The sequence below is a fragment of the Clinocottus analis genome, unplaced genomic scaffold (assembly GCF_023055335.1).
Source record: "Clinocottus analis isolate CAN_PGR_092001 unplaced genomic scaffold, fCliAna1.0.p SCAF_1, whole genome shotgun sequence".
In the NCBI taxonomy this organism is placed as follows: Eukaryota; Metazoa; Chordata; class Actinopteri; order Perciformes; family Cottidae; genus Clinocottus; species Clinocottus analis.
Genome location: NW_027175820.1, coordinates 22,623,286 through 22,643,951, shown reverse-complemented (window position 1 = coordinate 22,643,951; position 20,666 = coordinate 22,623,286). Strand labels below are relative to the sequence as shown.

Here is a 20,666-nt window from a genome sequence, read left to right as displayed (position 1 = left end):
TGTGTGTCAGACCGTCTTTAGATGTGAGAAAATAAACCCAGAGGTGTCATGTTGTCAGATGTTACTGTCTTGTTAAAATTGTTGGATTGAAGTGGATGCAAAACATGTATTATTGATGAAAAACTATCAGTATATCGAATAAAAAGTCCATGCTGCAATAAATTATTTTTTTAACAGTGAACTGGAGCGTTGTGTTCTGTTTGTGATGCTCATTAACATCTGGATATCGTTGGATGAGGGACTTTTATTTTGTCAAAAGGAGTCCAGTGGCTAAGAAGAAAAGAACAATTCTTATTAATAATTATTCGTCTTTATTAAGAGGATCATTCCACATGACTTTAAAGTCCTCGTGGTGTTTTGAAGTTCATTCCAATTGTTGGCTGAGTGACTTGAAGGTTGGAAAGACCCCCGAAATCCTGCAGGAAGAAAAACAAAAACAAAACAAATCATTACTTTATATTATTATGTAATTCATGTAACGACGAGTTTTAAACATTTCATGAGAACACGCAGCGGCCTCGCAAATGTCAAAAAGTTACTTTAATGTAACTGGAATCCAGATAATTAAGTCGTTTAAGCAAATTGTGAGTAAACGTTCCTTTTGATCATTTATTTATAGTGAACAGAAAATGATGTAGTTATTATAAATGTTCTGACATTTGTTTAAAGCACCTTTGCGTTCATAAGCTTTTCTAACAGGAAATGTCTTGTTTGGTCAAACTCAGAACATTAATAATGTTAAACTTGACTTGATGTGATGAGTTCAACCTGAAATCCTGTTGTGATTTTATTGTTTGTTTTTTATTTTTGTTTGGAAGGGAACTTCACAGGATGTATTCAACGAGCAACTTGGCTAAAAGTCAGCTTGTCACGTCTTAACGTGGCTTCAACTTCGTCCTGCGTCACTAACAAAAACAGCAACACGTGTTTCCCTCACTTACCAGCATCTTGAGCATTTCCTTTGTGTCTGGATCCACTTCGATGAGCTCCTGGTCCAGAGCAGAGATCTGGAGGAGACAACAACAAACAACTTAGCCGTCTGAACTTCTCTAACGCGATCAAATAAAAGTTTATCGCTCTCCGTCAGTTGCGCCTGTTAATCTCTTAATGTGTTTTATGGCCTGTGACTCCCTGGTGAACTTTAAACTAATCAGGACTCCGCTGTGAACTTTCCCTCACACAAAGCTCAGTTTAGGAGTCCAGTGATCTGCTGTTTCTGCATGTTCTTATGGCTTAAAACACATCTACGGGATGACGGGAGGAAGGTTCAGGACGTCATGAGAGCTCGTGTGTTCTATGTTAAGCATATAAACGAGACTCTCCGACTGCAGACTCGGATATGCATTTAGTAACGTAACATGTATCTCTGGCTCTGTTCCTTCTTTGCAAAGACACGCTTGTTCATTATCAAACTAAATAATTGTTGAACACTGAAATCTGGACCAGACTTGTTTAAAAGCAACAGACCTCTGGGACGTAGTTGTCTCTCCTCTCTCGCTCCTCCTCCTGCAGCTTGATGGAGATTCCTCTGACTGGACCGCGCTGGATGCGCTTCATCAGGTGTGTGACATACCTGAGGGACCAACAGCAGCACACGGTTAATACCTGTATGAGCAACCAGTGGAAAACCACCAGGATCACATCGTTATTCACACACAACACCTTTCAGAGAGTTGCTATTAACATGATCATTGATCACTTTTAAATGGTACATACTGAGATTTAATTCATCTTGGATACTTTCTGTTTACTTGTTTAGTTTCATGCATCTGCACTAACTCATGTGTCCCTCTGGAGATCAATAAAGGTTTATCTGATGCATTGATTATGAGTTGAATTATATTTTAGATGATTTCCATTTAGTATGCAAATTAAAGTATCCAATCTGGTTACAGATTACAATTTATTCTCAGTTTTGTATAATTCTTCATGCATTGCCTACATAGTTTTATTAGCCATTATGATTAACATTTCTTACAATTCAGTCATGACTGAACCATTTAGCAGCACGCAGCTGGAAGTTATTGTTTTCCTAAACTAAATAGTTCGGGATTGTGAGTCACAATATTTATTGTTTAAGTAATCTGTACAACAGAAACCCAGCCAACGAATATGATGGGTCAACTTTCATCGAGTAAGCGCATTGATCAACACAATCTATTCTGCAACATCAATATAAAGCATCATACTTGTTGTAGCTCAGTTGATTGATTATTATTATAAGTCAGCATTATATAAAGTATAAAACAGTATAATTCAATTTAAGTCCTCTGCATTCAATAACTGCTGATCGTGCACATGACTAGAAAAACGTGTGGAAGCTTTATGAACACTTTAATCAAATAACTGCAACACACAAACTGTAATACCTCAAAAGAAAAAGGGCCGGTCTCTGCAGCACGAGCGCCAATTCAATATAGTTTCTCAATAAAAGCCTCTATTTTGAGGTTACCTATTAAAGTGAGGTGACATGTTTAATTTAGATGAGCAGCAGGAAACTGCAGCCGCCGAGTCCTCTGAGGCAATTTACTGCCTGCTGACTCACTGAAATATCTCAGCACTCACTTGCACTGACTGCAAACATTCACAGTGGATTGTGACTCTACATTTTAGCATCAACCCTGAAGGCTCCTGCAAAGAGAACATCGCCCGCATTATGTTTCGACACCTGACACGCAAGAAGGAACGTCTGTGAACGCACTTGCATGCAGGACTGCAACATCCAGACGGCGTTTAACCACCAGGTTTCCAGTCAGAGTTCATTAACAGACCAAGCAGAACAGTACGACACAATACTTACATTTCACTGGTTTTAATGACTCGAGCTGTGGGGACAGTCAGCTCTAATCTAAACCCAGTTACATATCATACTGGTTCACTATGAAGACCGAACACTAGATGGCCCTCTCAAACTGGTGGTTTATAGCAGAGGTGCCTCTTATTAAAGTGTGGAAGCAGGAAGATATGTTCTTTGATCGTTCTCGCAACTGTGAGGGAAGTAAACAGGGTCTTTCCAAAAAGACAAATATTATTAGTTCCCATCCAGCTAAACATTATTTAACCTGAGAGAAATATCTGTTCAGCTGTCGCCATACAAAGTGGAAAAGTGCAAAACAACAATAAGCTGCAAACCCAAATGACATTGTGTTCCACAATACCAAAAAAGCCCGAATCCCAGAAAACCGCAGTGAAACACCACAGGTGCATTACATTACTCATACTCTCCAACTATTTAGTATGCTAGAATTTTATCAATCAATACATAGGATGCCAAAAATACCAGAACATTTTGCAGCGAGTCAGCAGGCTTTCTGCGGAGCAGAAGATACGTCACATTGACTGAGCCGCTGAGAGAGAACAGACGGATGACAACGTTACAGTCGCACGTTATAGATGTATGTTGTATGTACGTCCCAATTGACAGCATCTTGCATGCAAGGGCAACTACGGTACGGCTGAAAATAAAAAGGAACGAAGCCCGTATCAATTTCTGTGCATCCTCTTTGCTAACAAAATAACAGATATCCCATCATGCCATTGTTCTCTGATGACCTGGGACTGAGGTGAACCAGGCTGCAACCAACCAACACACAAAAATAACTGCAAATTCCACTCACCCTGCAATTTTGTTCCGCAGAGGCTTGCTGGGGATGATGGCGATCTCCTCGCACACCCTCTTGTTGGTGTGGAAGTCGCTGCCCAGGCGCATGTAGTATTTCTCGATGATGACCCTGGAGGCCTTCTTGACGGTCTTAGTCCTGACTCGACCCTGAAAGAGAAACAAGATGAATCGTTCATATTCATGAAAAAAAAATATTGTAACACGTCCTATAAGAAATGTGGGAGAAAACCACATGTTGCCTGGTTGACTTATGAAGTAGAATTTGGCATCATTTCTCTAGCTAATATCAAAAGTCTGTAATCAAAGCAGCACATTATATTGTTCTGACCAATAAAAATGTATTTCCTTACATGAACATTTTATTGTAGTCCTGCAACTCAAGTGCATGCAAGTTTAATCCGTTTTAAGTCAAAGAATAATGAACATGCAATTGAATTAATGAATATTAATTAAATATAACATATACAATCAAGTCCCACTTGGTGGACTTTGCAGTTATAATATAAGTGTGACGGCAGACTAACTAAAAAAGCATTGCACAAATTAGATAACATTTTCAAAATAAAACACCGGATTTACGTCTCAATGCAATTTGAATCATGGCTAAGCTAATAGCCTTATTAGCATTGACAGGAATCCTATAAAATCGGAAATAGTTCTAAACTATGTAACACAATTAGTCCTCTCGCGATGGTTAAACTGGTGAAAGTAAAACTTATCTGACTAAAGACTACAAATAAAGAGCTGAGACTAACAAACAACAAATCGGCAGAAACCTAGCTAGCTGTTACTTATTTGTGTTCCGGTTACGTTCCGGTGACGTATCTGAACATTTGGCTACCAGTTAGCATGTAGCACATAAACATGTAGACCGTGTTTACGAACATTTAACGGCATTTAAGAGCACCCAATCCCAGCGTTAATAAACCTCTAAGCCGTTTGTGTGCGAACTGATACATGTGACCGCTTAGTGCACAGGCGGACAGTGAAGATTGAGAAGGATTGAGAGGGCTTGAGAGGCGAAGTGATCGCTGAGTTACCCACCATGTTGACTCGGACCAGTGGAAGAGAGGCACCGAAAGCTCAGACCGAAGGTTTATAGTTTAGAACCGCCGTAATGTACGCGCGCGACCTACAGCGACGACTAGCGGCAGGAGGTGAGAAGTGCACCCACAAGGACCGCATCTGTACTGCTGGCTTTTTATATTAGTTCAATTTCTATTAACATTTTTCAAATAAGCAAGTTCTTTGAATGCATTTTTGTTACTATTTACATTGGGAGCTTACAACATAACAAGTTAATATGGCTATATTTTTTAAGTAAAGTTCTACATACATCTTCGTAATCATCAGCTTCTGAAAATGTTCCAATACACTTCTGTGTGTAAAGTATTTACAATCAACCTGCCGTTAATCTTATGGAAACTTGTTAAATTCATCCTAGCTTGAAGATGGTTTTGGGAAACAAGGCCCAGTGATTTGTGGTGATTAACAGAGATCCTCATATTTAATTTTACATCAGCAATTCTGGGCTTCAGCTCCTAAAATAAACCTTAGGCGTAAATGGTTTACTTTGCAGTGAAAGATATTTTAAGCATTTATTCTACACGTTTACTTTAACTGTCGAGAAGATGTGAAGAAAAGTTTTTTTTTTGTTTTTTTAAACTCAGATCAGGTCAATAATTCCACATATTAAAAAAAAGACAAAGAAACCCCCTCCCAAAAGTAAATACACACACCATCTGATCTATTTTACCCTGAAAACATAAAACATCTAATAAGAAGTTCCAGAGAGAAAGATATAAATCTAGCCAGGATCAATAAACTCTGTATTCAGCATAACCTGTCTGGAGTCATCTGTTGTATTTGTAGTTTCTTTAAAAAGTGAGCAAACAGCATCTGAAGCGATTCACACAAAATCAGTTCACAGAAGACGTTCCCACAAGGTGGAGAGATCTTTTATTTTACATAAAAAAGGGTGCAAACTGGAATTTCCCTTTAGGTGTGGAGGGAATAAAAAGTGATTTTATAAGGTTCATGTGTGACACATTGTATTATATGAATCCAAGGAGGAAAAGAAAAGAAAAAAAAAGCCCAGGCATTTCAGACTAAAATAAAAAAAGGACCTTTACCTTTCTGTAAATTAAAAATATGAAACCATAAAAAGAAATTTGGGTCCTTCATTCTTGAAGCCCTTGACTAACTCATTCAGATACATTTTTTGAAGTGACATTCATATTTCAACACAATAATATATATTTACAGTTTTAAGATTTCTCTTAATCATAGCTCTGAAAAAAAAACAAAAAGAACAAAAAAAACAATGCTGAGGGGAGGATAAACTCGTGGAGCTGTACAATTTGATTTGGGAAAAAAAATAATATCAAAGAATACATATTTTATACGGAATCCCAACAGAAAGAACAAAGAGTATAATTGTGATCTCTGTACAATTTACAAATAATCATCACAATATTGCAGTAAATGTCACCCTAAACCTCTCCCTCAAAGAAAACAATACAGTAAATCCAAGACAACTCTACAGTACAGCAACAAGGAAAAAGTGCCAGAGAACCCATAAAGACCGAAGCCGTCCATTCACACTTTAACCGTCCTTTGCTTTGATTTACACGGCGACACAACCGTGAACGCACGTGTGACCGAAGAGGTCAGACACAATGGGAAATGAAAATGGAATGTGCTGTGAGAAGACATTTATTTTTTTTCTTTACACGAGGACTGGAAGCCGCAAACGTCTCACTGACCCAACAGTACGCGAGCATACGGGTGAGAGGGAGGCGGCTCGCTGTCGTCTCCAGAGAAGCCATGCAGATACAAACCACACAGAGTACTCCTATATATCGTTCTGTGTGAGGGCCCCCGGAAAGTACAAAGTAAATACGTCAGAGTACTATATCTATATCTACCATTTCAGCCGGACGACCCGCAGTTTAAAAAAAGAGAGAGGAAGAAGCAGATGTTTTTTTTGCGAAGACAACCGGGCCACAAAAATCAGACTCTGAAATAATAAGACTCGGTCGATAAATTGCCGTTGGTTTCAACAATAATGGAAAGAAACCCAACGGAAATGACTCGTGAAACACTCGTTCCCAATAAACACTTTCCTGGTTACTGAATTGGGCCACGCTGCTTTGCGGTTTACCCCAAACAAAATGACAGTGGACATGTCAAAGGACACACGGTGGAATGCGATGGTCAAAAAAAAAAACACATTCAACTTCATATTTTCCTGGCACAGGTAAAAAGGCATGGGGGCTAGTAGTAGTAGTCATCGTCGTCGTTGTCTCGGGAATGGCACTCGGGGAACTTGTTGGGGTGGGGGAACGCCGTAGGCTAAATAGTCTGGATGTCCATCTCACTACTCATGAAATACTTTCAACTCTTCTCCAGAAGCTGGAGTGAAAACAGTCCTGGTGTCGCTGATGCTTTGTGGGGAGAAACCACAGCCAGCAGATGGTTTGGCGTCTCCGAAAAAGCTCACCGACAACAGACCAAAAAACACATTACGGCGACTGTTTCACAGAGACAAAAAACAAATAAATGATTCCAACCTCGTCGTCACCGACATCTAACTGCGCCTCACTCGGTCATCAACACCAGAAAGCACCGAGACTCCACAACAGGCGAGTCCGACACCTGTCCGACACACTCAAAGAGGCACTAAAACGTCTCAAAGACAATGAACACCTGTCATTCAAATAGCCCGTTCTCCCGCCAACTACGAGGATAATGACCAAGAAAACAAAAACAAACTGAAAAAAGGTCCCGTAGATTTTTCATATTCAAGTACTTTCAATAAGACAATAACTTAAACCCCCGGAGCAACTGACGTGTGTCGGGGGTGAGAATGAACCGAAAGCTATACAGTGTAAATACACGCAACAAGCAGGTTTACATACAGAGGAGTCATTGAGATAGTTTGCAACATCTACAACATTGTAATTCGAAAGATGATGGAGATGGTCCACAAAACACCAACTCTAACATTGCGCTGAGAGTTGATTCACCTAGGACATACATGTGAGTGTGTGTGTGTGTGTCTGTGTGTGTGTGTTGAGAAAAAGGAGGGTGTAATGGCACAAAAAAAGAGAGAGAAGAAGAGTAGGTGGGGATTAAAGTCAATTTAAAGTGTATTCCCTGCACCCTATAGGGAATCCGAGCACACGAGGCAGCTACAATTAAAGTAATAAGCACGATTAAAGTACAGTATTAAGAAGGCAGGGTCTCGTCAGGGAAAGCCGGGGTCAACAAATGTAGTGCAGTCATGGTCTCAAGCTTTTTTTTTGTTACCCACTCTTTCCCCATAAAACCATGGCTATTTGGAATGGAAGAAAAATAATTATAATTGCATTCAAAGAAATTCACATTAGCAAGATATAACATAAAAAAATAAAACACCTATGTACGGTAATTCTCTGTAAGGAGGATAGGCAAGGTGACATATCGAGGATATTGTTTCAAGGCAGTCCTCCATGACACGAAATCAAAAATAAAAATGGTATGGACATGTTCACTCATCCGCCTTCGCTCGCGTCGTGACGTTCCTCTCTCGGCGTGGAGGCGAGGAACCGGAGGGGCGGGGGGTTTCAGCAGAGGCGTCCAAACGGCAAACATTGCCTTGCAGCATCAGGGGTCTTCCGACTGGACGCGCAGGGGCTGCGACGCCCGAACACCATCACATGTATTCATTTGTTTTAACACCAAACCTTCCAGTTGGGGTCACTCTCTTTTGGGAGCGAAGTCCTGAACTGCTCCGATGGAAGCCGGGGGGAACAGTCTGCAACTTTGGGGTCTTATCGTACAGATGACCCCCCCCGCCCCCCCAACCCCTCAAAATAACAACACCTAACAACCATCATGCTGCCAACTCGTTTATCCAACTGGTGATGTGATGTGGTGTGGCGGTCGACTGGTCGGTCGGTCGGGGGTTAAGGCATCGGACAGTAGCGTCGAGAGGCTGCGAATCCATCTCCAAAGCAACATCCCCCAGTGTCGACTGGTGAAGAGTCCATTAATAACCGTCACATTATTAAGATCAAGAACTTTTAAGACCCTCCCACCTTTTGAATCCACTTAGTTTTGGTCTCACGGTTTTTTTACCCCCTCCCCCCCTTTCTTTTTTTTTTTTTAAACATTGGTCTTAACTCCTAAACTGCAATTTCCTTCCCATGCGCATGACAGATTATATAAATGCTCCAAAATAATTTACATTACTGTCCATACATTCAGTGTGTATGTTTTAGAAGTAGTAAGAAAACTGGTGGCAACCAAGACATAAATAGCATAAATAGCATTTTTTTGTGTGTGGTTTTTTTCCCAGCCCCATGTACAAGTGTCCGGTCGGCGCTCATTGTCACAGAGCCGACGGGAGCAAAACTGCATGTGAGTCAAACGAGACTGTAGTGTGTTTGTCGACAGCGGCGTGGTTAAGGGGGAGCGCTTCAACCAAGCGGCGTGTGCAGAAATCATCCTTCAGAGAACGCGGTGCAGGAGGGCGTCCTCTGGTCTTCCGCCCTCTTGGGTCCCAGTGCCAGGGTTGACCTCTTTGGAGGAAAAAAGTGCAGGGGCCAAATGGCAGACTGATGCTCTCTGTGCCGGACGATGGGCAGTTACACTCTGGACTCCTCGTGTGTTCAGGTTTACATTCAGGCAGGAATCACCAAAAGGGCTTTGTGTCTAAATGAGTTAGCAAACTTAACGGGGGGGGGAGGGGACAGCTTTGAAGCGGGACTTGACAAGAGGAGGGGGAAAACCAAAACATGATTTTGAGTGTCAAACAAAGAAATTACAGTACGCATCAAAGCGGAAGTGGCGAGATTCAACAGGAAGATCCATCTCTTCCTTTTGCAATCCCACAGAATAAAAACCGGAGCAAAAAAAATAAAATATGCCAAAAAAAAAAAAAAAAAAGAATACAAATGCTGTGCGTCTTGGGGAGGAAAAACAAAAAGATTATCCTCCGCAAAAGTCCAACAAAGAAAGTTAGCCGTGCGGGAAAAAAAAAAGACTCCCATCATAAGACACAAGCGTCTTGTACATCTCAACAAACGGGTCCCTCCAGAGAGCAATTCAATCAAGATCTTTAGTCGTCTCCCGCATATATTCTGAATGGGACCTTCTTGATTTCTGAAATCACAATCAACTGAGCCGGACGCGCCGCAGGCCGGTGGTGGACGATCATTTGTGCCTCGGCGTGTTCTTCTTCCGTTTTCGCTTGAAGAAGCAGCAGCACCTGCGGAAGAAGACACAAGTTTAACCGATAAGTAGATGAGGGAGGCTTGAGATGAAGCAAAAACACTAAAAGAAAAAAAAGAGCAAACCACAAGTCGACTGCTTGAATTGGTTTTGTTAAATAGACGAATAAGAGTCTTTCATATCGGGACAGATGCGTGTTTTTTGGGGGATTGCATTCGTGGGAACTGCAGCCGGCAACGGGCTTGATTAGTAAAACATGAGCATCAAAGACGAGATGGATGATGTGCCATCCACCAAGTGTTTACATGCTTATTCACCTCCCACAGAAAATTAATGACAGAGGGGCCTTTCTTTTAATACAAAGCGCTGCAGTGAGACTGAAGACGATATTTCTTCTATGCAAAAAAATAAATAATTGGAGGAGAGCACACAGAGCACGAGACAAGAAGAAACAAGAAGCTGTGGAACGAGACATAGGACAGTGACGGAGTACTCTGAGATGAATTCATTAATAACTAATAATGGCGCACCATGCAACAGGAGTTGAAAGACCTTTAATCTGCTGTTAAAATCGTGCTTTTAAATATTACAGGGGCTCGTGTCAAAGCACTTATTTATTCCTCCTGCCTTGATTTGACATCAAGTTTTAAGTCTGTATGTTTGGTCACACGGAAGTACTGCGAATATATTATTCTTCGCTCATCAGTGGATCAGACTTGATAGTACACATAGTAGACTGTTCTCAGGGGTTTATGGCACCGTAAGGGTCCACTTCCTGTCCCATGAGTCTGATGTGGACGAGCAGAGAGGGACTCACCACAGGTTGAGCATTTTCACGCAGCTACAGAAGAAGAAGGAAAGAAGAGGAAAGAGCGTAAAGAGAAAAGAAAGATAGATTAATACAGAAAGACCAAGATGAAGGGACTGGGCACATGCCACACAAACATGCACACGACACGCCGACGAGACACGGAGACGGAACGTTTGAGAGGTTAAAAATGAGAGAACGTCACAGTAAAGGTTACAGAACATCTACTCGGCAGCCAGTTCCTCCTGAAACTGTCACTTAGACTTAAAGAATTTAATTTAAAGAATCGTATAATATTAAAAAGTACATATTGAACAAACGATCAGATTTTCTGTCAAATTTGATTTCATACTTAATACTTTTTATTGGTAAAGTATCTAATTCACACATTATTATGCAAAAATAGACTTTCTAAAAAACATTACTATATTGTGATAGAGCATTTTTAGATATAAAATAATCCATATATGCTCCAAGTATTTGGAAATACGTGAATATGCCAATATAACCAAAGCTGTTATTTAGTTTTAGAATAAGTTTTGGTTTTGTAATTCAGGGTAAACCAATAATTATAAGCGTTGTACTGTTATACTGCTAGTTTCATTTGTTTATAGTCACTGATGTAAACCAAAATCCAGATTAATTCAGACCTGATCCAGAACAGAATGAATATTATTTGTCTTCCATGATCAGAAGCTAATTCCAAAAGTTGTAATTAAAAGATGAAAGAGCCAACTGTATATGTGGCATTCATTCACCAAGGGAACCTGATATTTCCTTTTAAAAAAAAAGGCAAAACATTAATTAAACTGCATCATGATTTGCATCCACTACTTCATGTTCTTTTATCAAACATCGACTTGTGTGACGAGCTATCAAAGAGACTGGCGGTAAACGCAGCAATCATCATATCAAACAATTGTTTAAATGGGGCCGACAGGAGGCGGCCTATCACACGGGCAGAAATAGAAACGAGAGCAGATTATAATGAATGAACCTCTGGGAGATTCATGAGGAGACTCGGCAGACAGAATGGAATCAGGTTTTTTTTGGGGGGGCTTTGATGGACTCTGATGGGAAATACAATCGCTGCAATATAATTTACAGTCAAATGAATAATGACTGAACTGAAGCCAAATCCATTGAAATATGTATACTATACGTGTATTAGGATGTATGATGAAATAAAACAGTACTTCCTCAATAAACCCCAGAAAAGAAAAAATGTGGAAACTTTACAGGATGCAAGAAAAATTGCAGTTTTAAAATTGTCGATAGACCAGTTTTAACATCATTATCACAGCAGTTTTAACACACGTCCAGCCGTGCAGCAGGGCATCACTCCAGCTACTGAGGACTACCAGCTCTTAGAGAAACTCAATGAAGCCAATGTGATCGTGCTTGCCCCCCCTCCCCCATCCTCCACACCTTCTCCCCGCCCCGCAATGTTTGTCTCTCAGGGAGGGAAAGTAGTGACTGATACGATGACACAATCTTTGTACATGTGACTAAGTGACCACATGGACAATCTGGTGTGATCTCAACCGGCTGCTCCCACGACACACCGGCAGAATCTGCTTCGCATTGATCATCGTCGATACGGTTAAAAGACTCGACGATCTGCTTGATCGACGGTGGCGTATTTCTTTAAGTTGATCCGGCTGACTAGAAAGTAAAGCGACGTCCTCAGCGGCCGACAGAGTAGCAAGCATTAGGGGGTCGGACTGCGCAGTAAGACTCCAGGTACAAGAAGATGAGTCTACACATCTGCTTCCTTTAAAAAAAAAAAAAAGAAATCGAATGAAGGGGAACAGACAGGCAGCAAGATCAGAAACCCCACACAGTCAGACAGAAGATGAGGGGCGGGATGACAGCTGCGCTGTCACGATCCGACAGCAGAGCAAAAAGTGTGGAGAGAAAGAGAGAGCGGGAAGGAGAGGAAGCGACAGATGGACTGATGGAGGAGAGGTGTGGTGGGTGTATGACACGTACTTGGCCTCGTCGACCACTTCCACCTCTGCCTGAGCTGTAATGGGAGCGCTGGAATGAACAGTCAGCGGATCGTCTGCATTCAGCTCCCCGTTGGTCGAGCTGACCACCTGTGGCACAGACGGGTGTTACTTCAAAAAACAGTTCAGACGTTTGGCCAGAATCAATGTGAGTAACCGCTCCTGCTGTGGTGGGAGTTTATTTTTTAAAATTTTTTCTCTGGTTGCTGCTTTACCAATTCACTTTACTTTCATTGCCTCCTCTGTGGAAACACGGCAGCAAAGAAGAACACACAAATAACACAAAAAAACATATTCATGTGTAGTGTTAAATACTCTCATTTACAGTACGTTTTAAACATTTAACATCTGCAGGAGACTTTAGGACTATCGAGCTATCCAACTTTAAAATCTAAAATACACAGACGAACATTCAGAACACAAACTGCCACCGACAGACAAATTACGGTATGCAAAGAAAAGCTACGGATGGTTGTCCCCTTCACCTGAAGAAGAAATGGCATAACAATCATTGTAAAGATATGGTACTGCGTGCATAGGTTTATACAGTGTACAGCTTTGTTAACGTCCGCCACCATTCAACTCCATTCATGGTGCAACGGTGTGGAAAAACCTCCTTGAGATTGTGATCATCTTCTTTATCATCAATTTCCCCACAAGATGTTCTCAACAGTGTTGGTGCAAGTTATTTTTCTTCTGGGTGACCCCACACATTTAAATTGTGTCATTTTGTTTTGTATTATGTGTACGGGACTTGTAACTCGCTGCTTTCTTGGTCAGATCGACACTAAAAGAGAGATTTGAGCTCAATTGTTTTTGATGTTAAATAAATAAAAAGTAATTCAAGAATTTGTTAGAAAATTATGGGAGAGGAGAACAGTGAGTGTGTTGCTTTAAAAAGATAAATAGCATATGTTTGCATTAATATCCATGAATGCATACAGAAACATTATATAAGCTCTAGGACGTCCAATCAGAGCAGCAGAGACAGATCGTTCTGCCAATGGAAAACAACCAGGAGACAAGGTCCACGCAGAAAGTGAACATTAAATAGTTTTTACCTGGATGAAATAAAGCTTCCACACGGTTTCACCATGAACGACAATTCTGCTAAATGCAACATACAGCCAGAGCTTTAATAAATCCGACACTGTACAAACCTATGCAAACTGAGCTCGTTACAGACAGGGACAATCTTTGTAATGGCAAGAAGACAAATTATACAAGGATGTTCCTTTAAGCTTAATGACCCTTTACGACTAAAGAGCATGCACTTAGCCGGCTCAGCCACGTAACTCTGCCATGCAAGAGGCTTCTTGGACTTGTGAGAAATGTCCAAGCGCCATGAGGAATTGCAGTACCCGAGAACAAAAATGCCACAACCGGGGCTGCTGTTTCTAAAGCTACATCCCATTTTTCCCCATCTGGGGTGGGTGGCACCAGATGACATGCATATGGTGGTGCAGAAAAATAACATTTCCCAGCCAGGGGTAAAGAGGTGGGGGAGGTATATGGTTGTAGATCTGTCTCACATACAAAATGAGTGATGTGTCCTGGTGAAATGTTTGGGTAACTACTATTTAAATGGATCAGAACACCCTATATAATTCATTAAGTACTATTTTAACTACTTTTTTTAATTGTGAGCTGGCTGTAATAGCATCTTGTTTTTAGAAGATTAAGAAACAAAATGTTTAAATGGTCAACAGTGCAGTTTTATTCTGTATGACCATGAAATGTATGTCTGAAAGTTAAAAAAATTCATAAAAGCAACCAAATTGAAGCTAAACTTAAATTTAAAAAGGCAGAGTCACCATAATTAAATGCAAAACTTGCCATTAAAATCCAGTTTAAAACCTTAAAATGATAAGTATTGTTAAATGGAAATATCATGTATTATTCCGGGCTGGCGCCTGTGAGACAGATCTGACTCCATAGGGATTGGGTGGGGTTGTGGTTGATCAGGTGAGGGGTGTATACCTGCACTGAGCCCCCGTGCCTGTCCGCTGCCAGGTGGGAGGTCAGATAGGAGGAGTTTGCTTGGCGTGTGGGCTGCACCTCCCATGCTCCTCGTCGATCTGAGACCGCTGTCTGCTCAGGAGTCGGGGGCGGGGGGGACGTCGGCGATGGGAGGGGAAGTGGGATAGGTGGGTGCGATGGGAGAGGGTGGCGGGTGGTGATGGGATAATCGCGTTAGGAGTGATGGATATTTGGGTGTGCGTGGTCAGGTACCATGCAAAGCAGCATGAGGAATGGAGAAAAAAAAAATGCAACAAAATAAAAAGAGTGACTCAAACTCAAAGCAAGGCTTCAGCCAAAGAACTGATATAGAAAATAATGAGCCTGAAGCCAAATGGAGGTCAAACTTTGGCCTCCACCTCATCACATTTACATAACAAATTAAACAGAAATGATGTATGAAAAAGGGTCGTCTTCGTACCAGCTATTAACAGTTGAAATTCCTGATTGAACCTATGAATGTTCTTTTCTCCCCGTACCATAAATGGAGCAAGACAAACCAAAACATGTGGGGAACTGCAGTCCCCCGAGAACACCGGCCGGAAATATCATGAATCAAAAACACACTGACAACCTGAGCACAGTTTGTAATGGTCTCACCCCTTCCATCCACCTGGTGGAGAAATCAAATCCTTCACTTTCTTATTTCATTTAAGTTAGGACTGGGCGACCCGATAATGATATGCAGCATGTTTTCCGGTAGATCAATACATTGACAGTGTATTTGAAATAACCACATGGTAAAGCCAGTTTAGTATGAATGAAAATACTTGACAGGTCAATTTAGATAATGATATGTGATTTTATCATGATGATATTCAACTGAAAAGACTATAAAATCATCATATTATCATCACCTGGCCCTAATGTCAATCTAGTGCAGTATGTGAATGATTACAAAGCATTATCTCAGTTATCTTAATCTTTGTGGGATGCTGTCAATCAAAGCAACTCTTTTTAAATTCTGGATCTGAAATTCTCAGTCAACCAAAACAGGGTTATTGCCGTTTTGACAAATATGTGAGAAATTATTCTTATTGTAATTGTCTCTCTTTAAAAAACAAATACAACACACCTCATCAGAATAGCTTTCATAGAAGCTTTGAAACTCTGCAAGCACATTCATCCTGATAACTGTAGAATCTGGTATTGTTCAAGATCCTGCGTTACAGTTTCTTTCATTCAAAGTTTGGGGTCAGAGGTCACCCTGAGATTTTCTGTGAGCAGGGGAACAGGGCGTGTACCTCAAACATACATTTCAGGTTGTAATGCACCGCACCGCCTTCCTGGCTTTCATCGGAAACAAAAGGCCGACACACGCACACACAACTAAGAACAAAACCTGGCGTACCTGATTTCTGATTGGTGGGTGCTGTGAGGGCCGGTCTCTGTGAGGATGGCTCTCTCTCGTCACAGCAGACGCTGCAGAGTCTATATGGACAGACCCCACTGGTGTGGGCTGAGGGGAATGAATAACAATTTAAATTATGGACGGTCAGGCCAAAAAATAATGGTTGACAGAGTAAAAATGTATCTGCAAGTAGTTTCAAAGCGTTACTTACTATCTGCCGGCCAACCCAGTCGTAAGTGTAGTCGAAGGTGTATCCTTTACGCTCAAACAGTTCAGTGAACAGAGTCCGCAGATATTCATAGTCTGGCTTTTCAAAGAAGTCCAACCGTCTCACATATCGCAGGTAAGTGGCCATCTCCTCTGAATTAAACAAAAACAAAAATGTAGAAATTGTTGAACCTTGAATATGGAAACTATAATTCTAATTACAGAATAGATTCTCACAATTAATAATAATGATTATTATTATATGGCAATAACAGCTCATCTCCACAGCGTGATCCATAAGGACGTCACAGACATCATCAGCGTACCTGGGAAGTTCTCACAAAGGACCTCGATGGGAGTGTTTCGTTTCGTGTCTCCGATCTTCTGGTATCGTTCTTTCAACGTGTCGGCCTGCAGGAGAATCGAAAACGGAAAGACATATGACCCGATTCTGACGACTGATCAGAAATATATCAAAACTAGTTCTTGACATGTTCTTGTTTCTTAATGCAGACTGGTTAAACTATAAAGCCTAATGGACTATGCAATGAACAATGAATGTGTTATTAAAACCATCACTTTGGTTAAATAAAAGAAACACTGATGACTAAAGTCTTGATAATCCAATTCTATCACATGTACTAATATTGAATTTAGACAAAACAGAATTTCAATACACCCTCAAAGTGTTCATAATAAAATGTAAAATACTAATATGATTCTGTTTCATTGTATCATGTCAGCTCTCAGTTATTTGTTTATTGATGCATGTTTTCATAGACAGAACTGATGTAACACTTTCATGTACTTGGCATACCTTTAGACCTTGCCATGGTAGACTCCCACGAAGGAAATACATGAACATGTGGCCTAAGGCCTCCAGGTCATCTCGCCGGCTTTGCTCTGTATTAATAGATTAGATAACATTTCACTGAGAAACTTCAAGAATAGAGCACCAATCCACATTGCATAATAAACATGTCAGAACACAACACAACAGAAACAAAGACAAAGCTCTGAAAGCAAACTTACCTTTGCCTAAATGTGTATTAATGGACATATATCGGGCCGTGCCCGTCAAGCTCTTGTGCTCCCTGTATGGAATGTGTTTTTTGGTCTCGGGGTCGATGTACTCTTTGGCCAGACCAAAGTCAATGATGTGGATGATGTGTTCCTTTTTGTTCCCTTGCCGTCCGATGAGAAAGTTTTCAGGTTTCACGTCCCTATAGATGAGGTTTTTAGAGTGCACATACTCCATTCGAGAAATCTGTAGAGAAAGAATACAGCAGAGTCAGCAAAAAAACAACAATATGGGCCTTAAAGTCAGCAAAGTGGAGTCAAGATGTAGTCAAAACTGACATTTTAATGAAAGTTGACTGCTGCAATATGCCAGTCTTTTCAAGAGCATCGTGATATAGAATGTCAGCATTTCAAGACATTAAAGGGGCACTCTACCGATTTACCACCTAATATTGTCCTCTGTGGCTCTGATTTCTCAAGTTTGAGAAAATGACTCAAGTGATATCGCCCGAGTCAGCGGGGAGACCACAAATGTATATCAGAGACTTTGTATTCCAAACGTTACGCTTGAAAGACGTGGTTTTATACTTGTCTGGGAGTTGAAAGACGCAACTAGGCTGTATTGCGTGAAATGTGGGATCCGGTGTTCTGGATATCTTGACCTCTACAACAAACGCGATGGGGTCGTTCTTTTTTAAATCCGTCTCTTGCAAGTCCCCCGACCTTGTGGCTGTGCAATAATTAAAATGTCAGAGTGGTCCTTTAAAGATATCACAATCATACAACCAAAAACACATGACCAGACAATTAAAGATTTTTTATCACATGTGTCAAAATATTATTGTAGAGCTGCAACTAATGATTAGTTTTATTATCATTTCATGTAAATGGCGTTGAACCCTTGATTCTATAAATTCCCAGAAGTTGAGGGTTAGGTCGAGCTGCAACATAATCATTTGTACCCCTTACGTAAGAAAACAATTCATAATATAGTAACATTACTTAGTGAATAGCAAAATAATAATTTAAGCAGATGAATGATTAATTCTCTATTTGCTTCAGCAAAATAGAGAATACTGTGATCCGGTACTATCACACAAGAAAATATTCTGTTTTCAAGCCACTAACTGAGAAGCAAAACCATCCTGCTGGGTGTTCAGACCCTGAACGCACCAGCGATTAGGATGAGAACAACAATGTGTTTGTAGCTTGTAGCATTCCCATTGCGTTTGAGCTGTTCTTGTGAATCTCCTTTTGGAACACAAGTAATGGTGAGAGTTATAAGATCAGTTACTTGGGTTAAATCTTGAGGGATCCTAAAAAACTCCCAAAAAAAGAAGCTTGTGTAGGAGGACAAGCTCACAACATTTATTGTGGAACACTCACTTGAGCCAAAAAATAAAAAAGGAGAAGATCGACGTCATAAATACAGAGATTGGCCAAAAAGGTGCAGGCTTTGGCAACTCTCTGTTCTGCAACATCGTGCTTATGTTGTGCTGTTTTGTCGGTTTTCTTTACGAATTTGCAGGGGCTATCCACATTACAAGAGCACTGCAGATTTTGTGCTGACGAAATGAAATGCTAGAAATTTTGAGACGTCTGAGGCGACTAAAAGCTAAAAGACCACCATCTGAGCTGCTCAAACCTAATGAGATTCAGTGATGGCTTCGCTCTTTTTGACTGACTCTGACCAATCGTGCGTGTGTACTGACAGACTGCTAATTTGCAGACTCTGCACTGGCACTCCACCTGCTCCATGGACCTTTGTGAGCAGGACATTGTGCAAGTGAAATGTATAATTAATAAGGCTGATCAAACACTCAAAGAGCTATTAAAGAAGTTTATTAAATAAAATATATATTTTGTACTCGGCATTATGGGACACTATGGAAACTACTGTAGAATCTAAAATATTTGGTACCCTTATTCCCTTCACAAAAAAACATAATCATATTTAGCAGCTCTTGTTTGCCATTTTAATTTGCCGCTGTTAAAGGAAACACAAAGAGCTTCATAAACTCTTGACTCTGTCACTTAATGGCTCTTTCCAGAGCTTTCAACTGCATCTAACTTTTTCTTCAGTTGTCAACTGAGCACACTCTGAGATTAGCTTGAAAGCTTGAGCAAATTTACTATGTATTATTTATTTTGTCAAAGTTCCTCCACCTGTTTAAAACACAGATTTAAACCCATTCAATAATTCAAGGGGAAGAATCCTTTCAAAACCCTGGAAGGCCTTTATGATGAAACATTTGCAGGAAGTGTTGAGTTTCACACTCATAAGAAGTTAGCAGAAAATGCATCATGTAATGTTTTGAACTCACCAGCTGGATAGCTATCATTAAGACAGTCTTCAGTGAAAAGGTCCGGTCACAAAGGTCAAAGAGGTCCTCTAGACTCGGGCCCAGCAGCTCCAGAACCATGGCATTATATTTCCCACAGGGCCCAAAGTAAAACACTTGGGGGACGCCTTCAGCTGAAACACAAGCAGAAAGACATTAAACCTACAAGAGACAAACGTCCAAGTGGACACAGCTGTACGCATCCTTGCGCTTGTCTTAGTCATGCCAAGTCTTTATTGTTTAATGGATTTGCAAGTACATCAAAAGTATTCAAGATCATTTTTAATCGCTTTGGTAGTAAAAAAAAACTAAAAAAAACAACGGTTGAGAAGAAGAAACTAGTTAGTAGATGATTAAAATGTACTTCATGCCTTTCAGGGTTTTTGGGGAATTCAGAGAGTTTAGGGGGCAAAAGTGTTTATTATTCTTGTCTCCCCTGACTAATGATATTTCTAAGTTGGGACGAAGGTGAACCGTAGCAGGCTTCAAACTGGTCTGATGGGGGGAGGGGCACCGCAAGGTCACTGAGGACAGTGAACGAGGAAAGCTGCAAGGTAAACATTAACCCTGTGTCGCTGTGTCCCTCCTCCACTACAGGCTGAAAACAAATCTTTTCACTGGCTCATATCACATCCTCCCAACTGAATCATATCCTCTCTGCTCTACTCACTCTAATTGCTCCAAAATCCCTTCCATCTGTCACCTCGCCTCTTATTTGACTTCTTGTCACAGAGCGGTTTAGCGTCGCGTGGTCAGGCCAATGCAACAGTGATAACTGCAGGCACGGAGCTCTGACCCTTATAATGCTGGCAATCTGGGAATGAAAGCTCCTTGTCTGGCTGTCGCAATAAACTGCAATATTGCAATACCTATTGACCGGCCGACCGCAGGGGACGCCAAACAACCGCCATCAACCGCTACGTTCACATTTTGTCTTTTTTACTCCATCACCGTGACGCGGCTCCGATTAGGTTTCCTGCTCTCAGCGTTGACTGCTGGGAGTTTTGAGAGTAAAACTTTTGGTGCAAGTTTCACAGCTGAAAGACAGGGCTTTGACTCATTGTCCTTCTGT

The 20,666-nt window shown here is 40.9% G+C and overlaps 2 protein-coding genes across 5 annotated transcripts in view; both read right to left on the bottom strand.

The window, feature by feature from the left end:
• Positions 1-288: 288 nt before the first annotated feature.
• Positions 289-4,754, bottom strand: LOC137783471 (small ribosomal subunit protein eS17-like). The gene is made up of 5 exons (XM_068573424.1): positions 4,667-4,754; positions 3,618-3,769; positions 1,468-1,573; positions 942-1,007; positions 289-416 (listed from the first exon to the last, which is right to left on the bottom strand). The coding sequence occupies exons 1-5, from the start codon at positions 4,667-4,669 to the stop codon at positions 339-341; spliced, it is 405 nt and encodes a 134-aa protein (XP_068429525.1). The 5' UTR covers positions 4,670-4,754; the 3' UTR covers positions 289-338.
• Positions 4,755-5,564: 810 nt separating this feature from the next.
• Positions 5,565-20,666, bottom strand: part of csnk1g1 (casein kinase 1, gamma 1) — a 30,327-nt gene continuing 15,225 nt past the window's right edge. Inside the window, exons 6-15 of one of the 4 annotated variants that reach the window (XM_068571558.1) lie at positions 19,577-19,728; positions 17,265-17,499; positions 17,050-17,135; positions 16,559-16,643; positions 16,237-16,385; positions 16,026-16,133; positions 14,636-14,746; positions 12,639-12,745; positions 10,656-10,679; positions 5,565-9,875 (exon numbers count right to left, since the gene is read on the bottom strand). In XM_068571558.1, coding sequence (XP_068427659.1) covers positions 9,821-9,875; positions 10,656-10,679; positions 12,639-12,745; positions 14,636-14,746; positions 16,026-16,133; positions 16,237-16,385; positions 16,559-16,643; positions 17,050-17,135; positions 17,265-17,499; positions 19,577-19,728 — 1,112 coding nt within the window. In that variant the 3' untranslated portion in view covers positions 5,565-9,820. The remainder of the gene's footprint in view (positions 9,876-10,655; positions 10,680-12,638; positions 12,746-14,635; positions 14,747-16,025; positions 16,134-16,236; positions 16,386-16,558; positions 16,644-17,049; positions 17,136-17,264; positions 17,500-19,576; positions 19,729-20,666) is intronic. The other 3 variants (XM_068571566.1, XM_068571573.1, XM_068571583.1) reach the window with 3 other exon arrangements.

Excerpts from the sequence above, each read along its gene's own strand:
- LOC137783471 (XM_068573424.1), bottom strand. Across the intron at positions 1,008-1,467 it reads GAGACAACTACGTCCCAGAG|ATCTCTGCTCTGGACCAGGA; the intron begins GTCTGTTGCTTT and ends TGTCTCCTCCAG. Across the intron at positions 417-941 it reads AGGAAATGCTCAAGATGCTG|GATTTCGGGGGTCTTTCCAA; the intron begins GTAAGTGAGGGA and ends TTCTTCCTGCAG.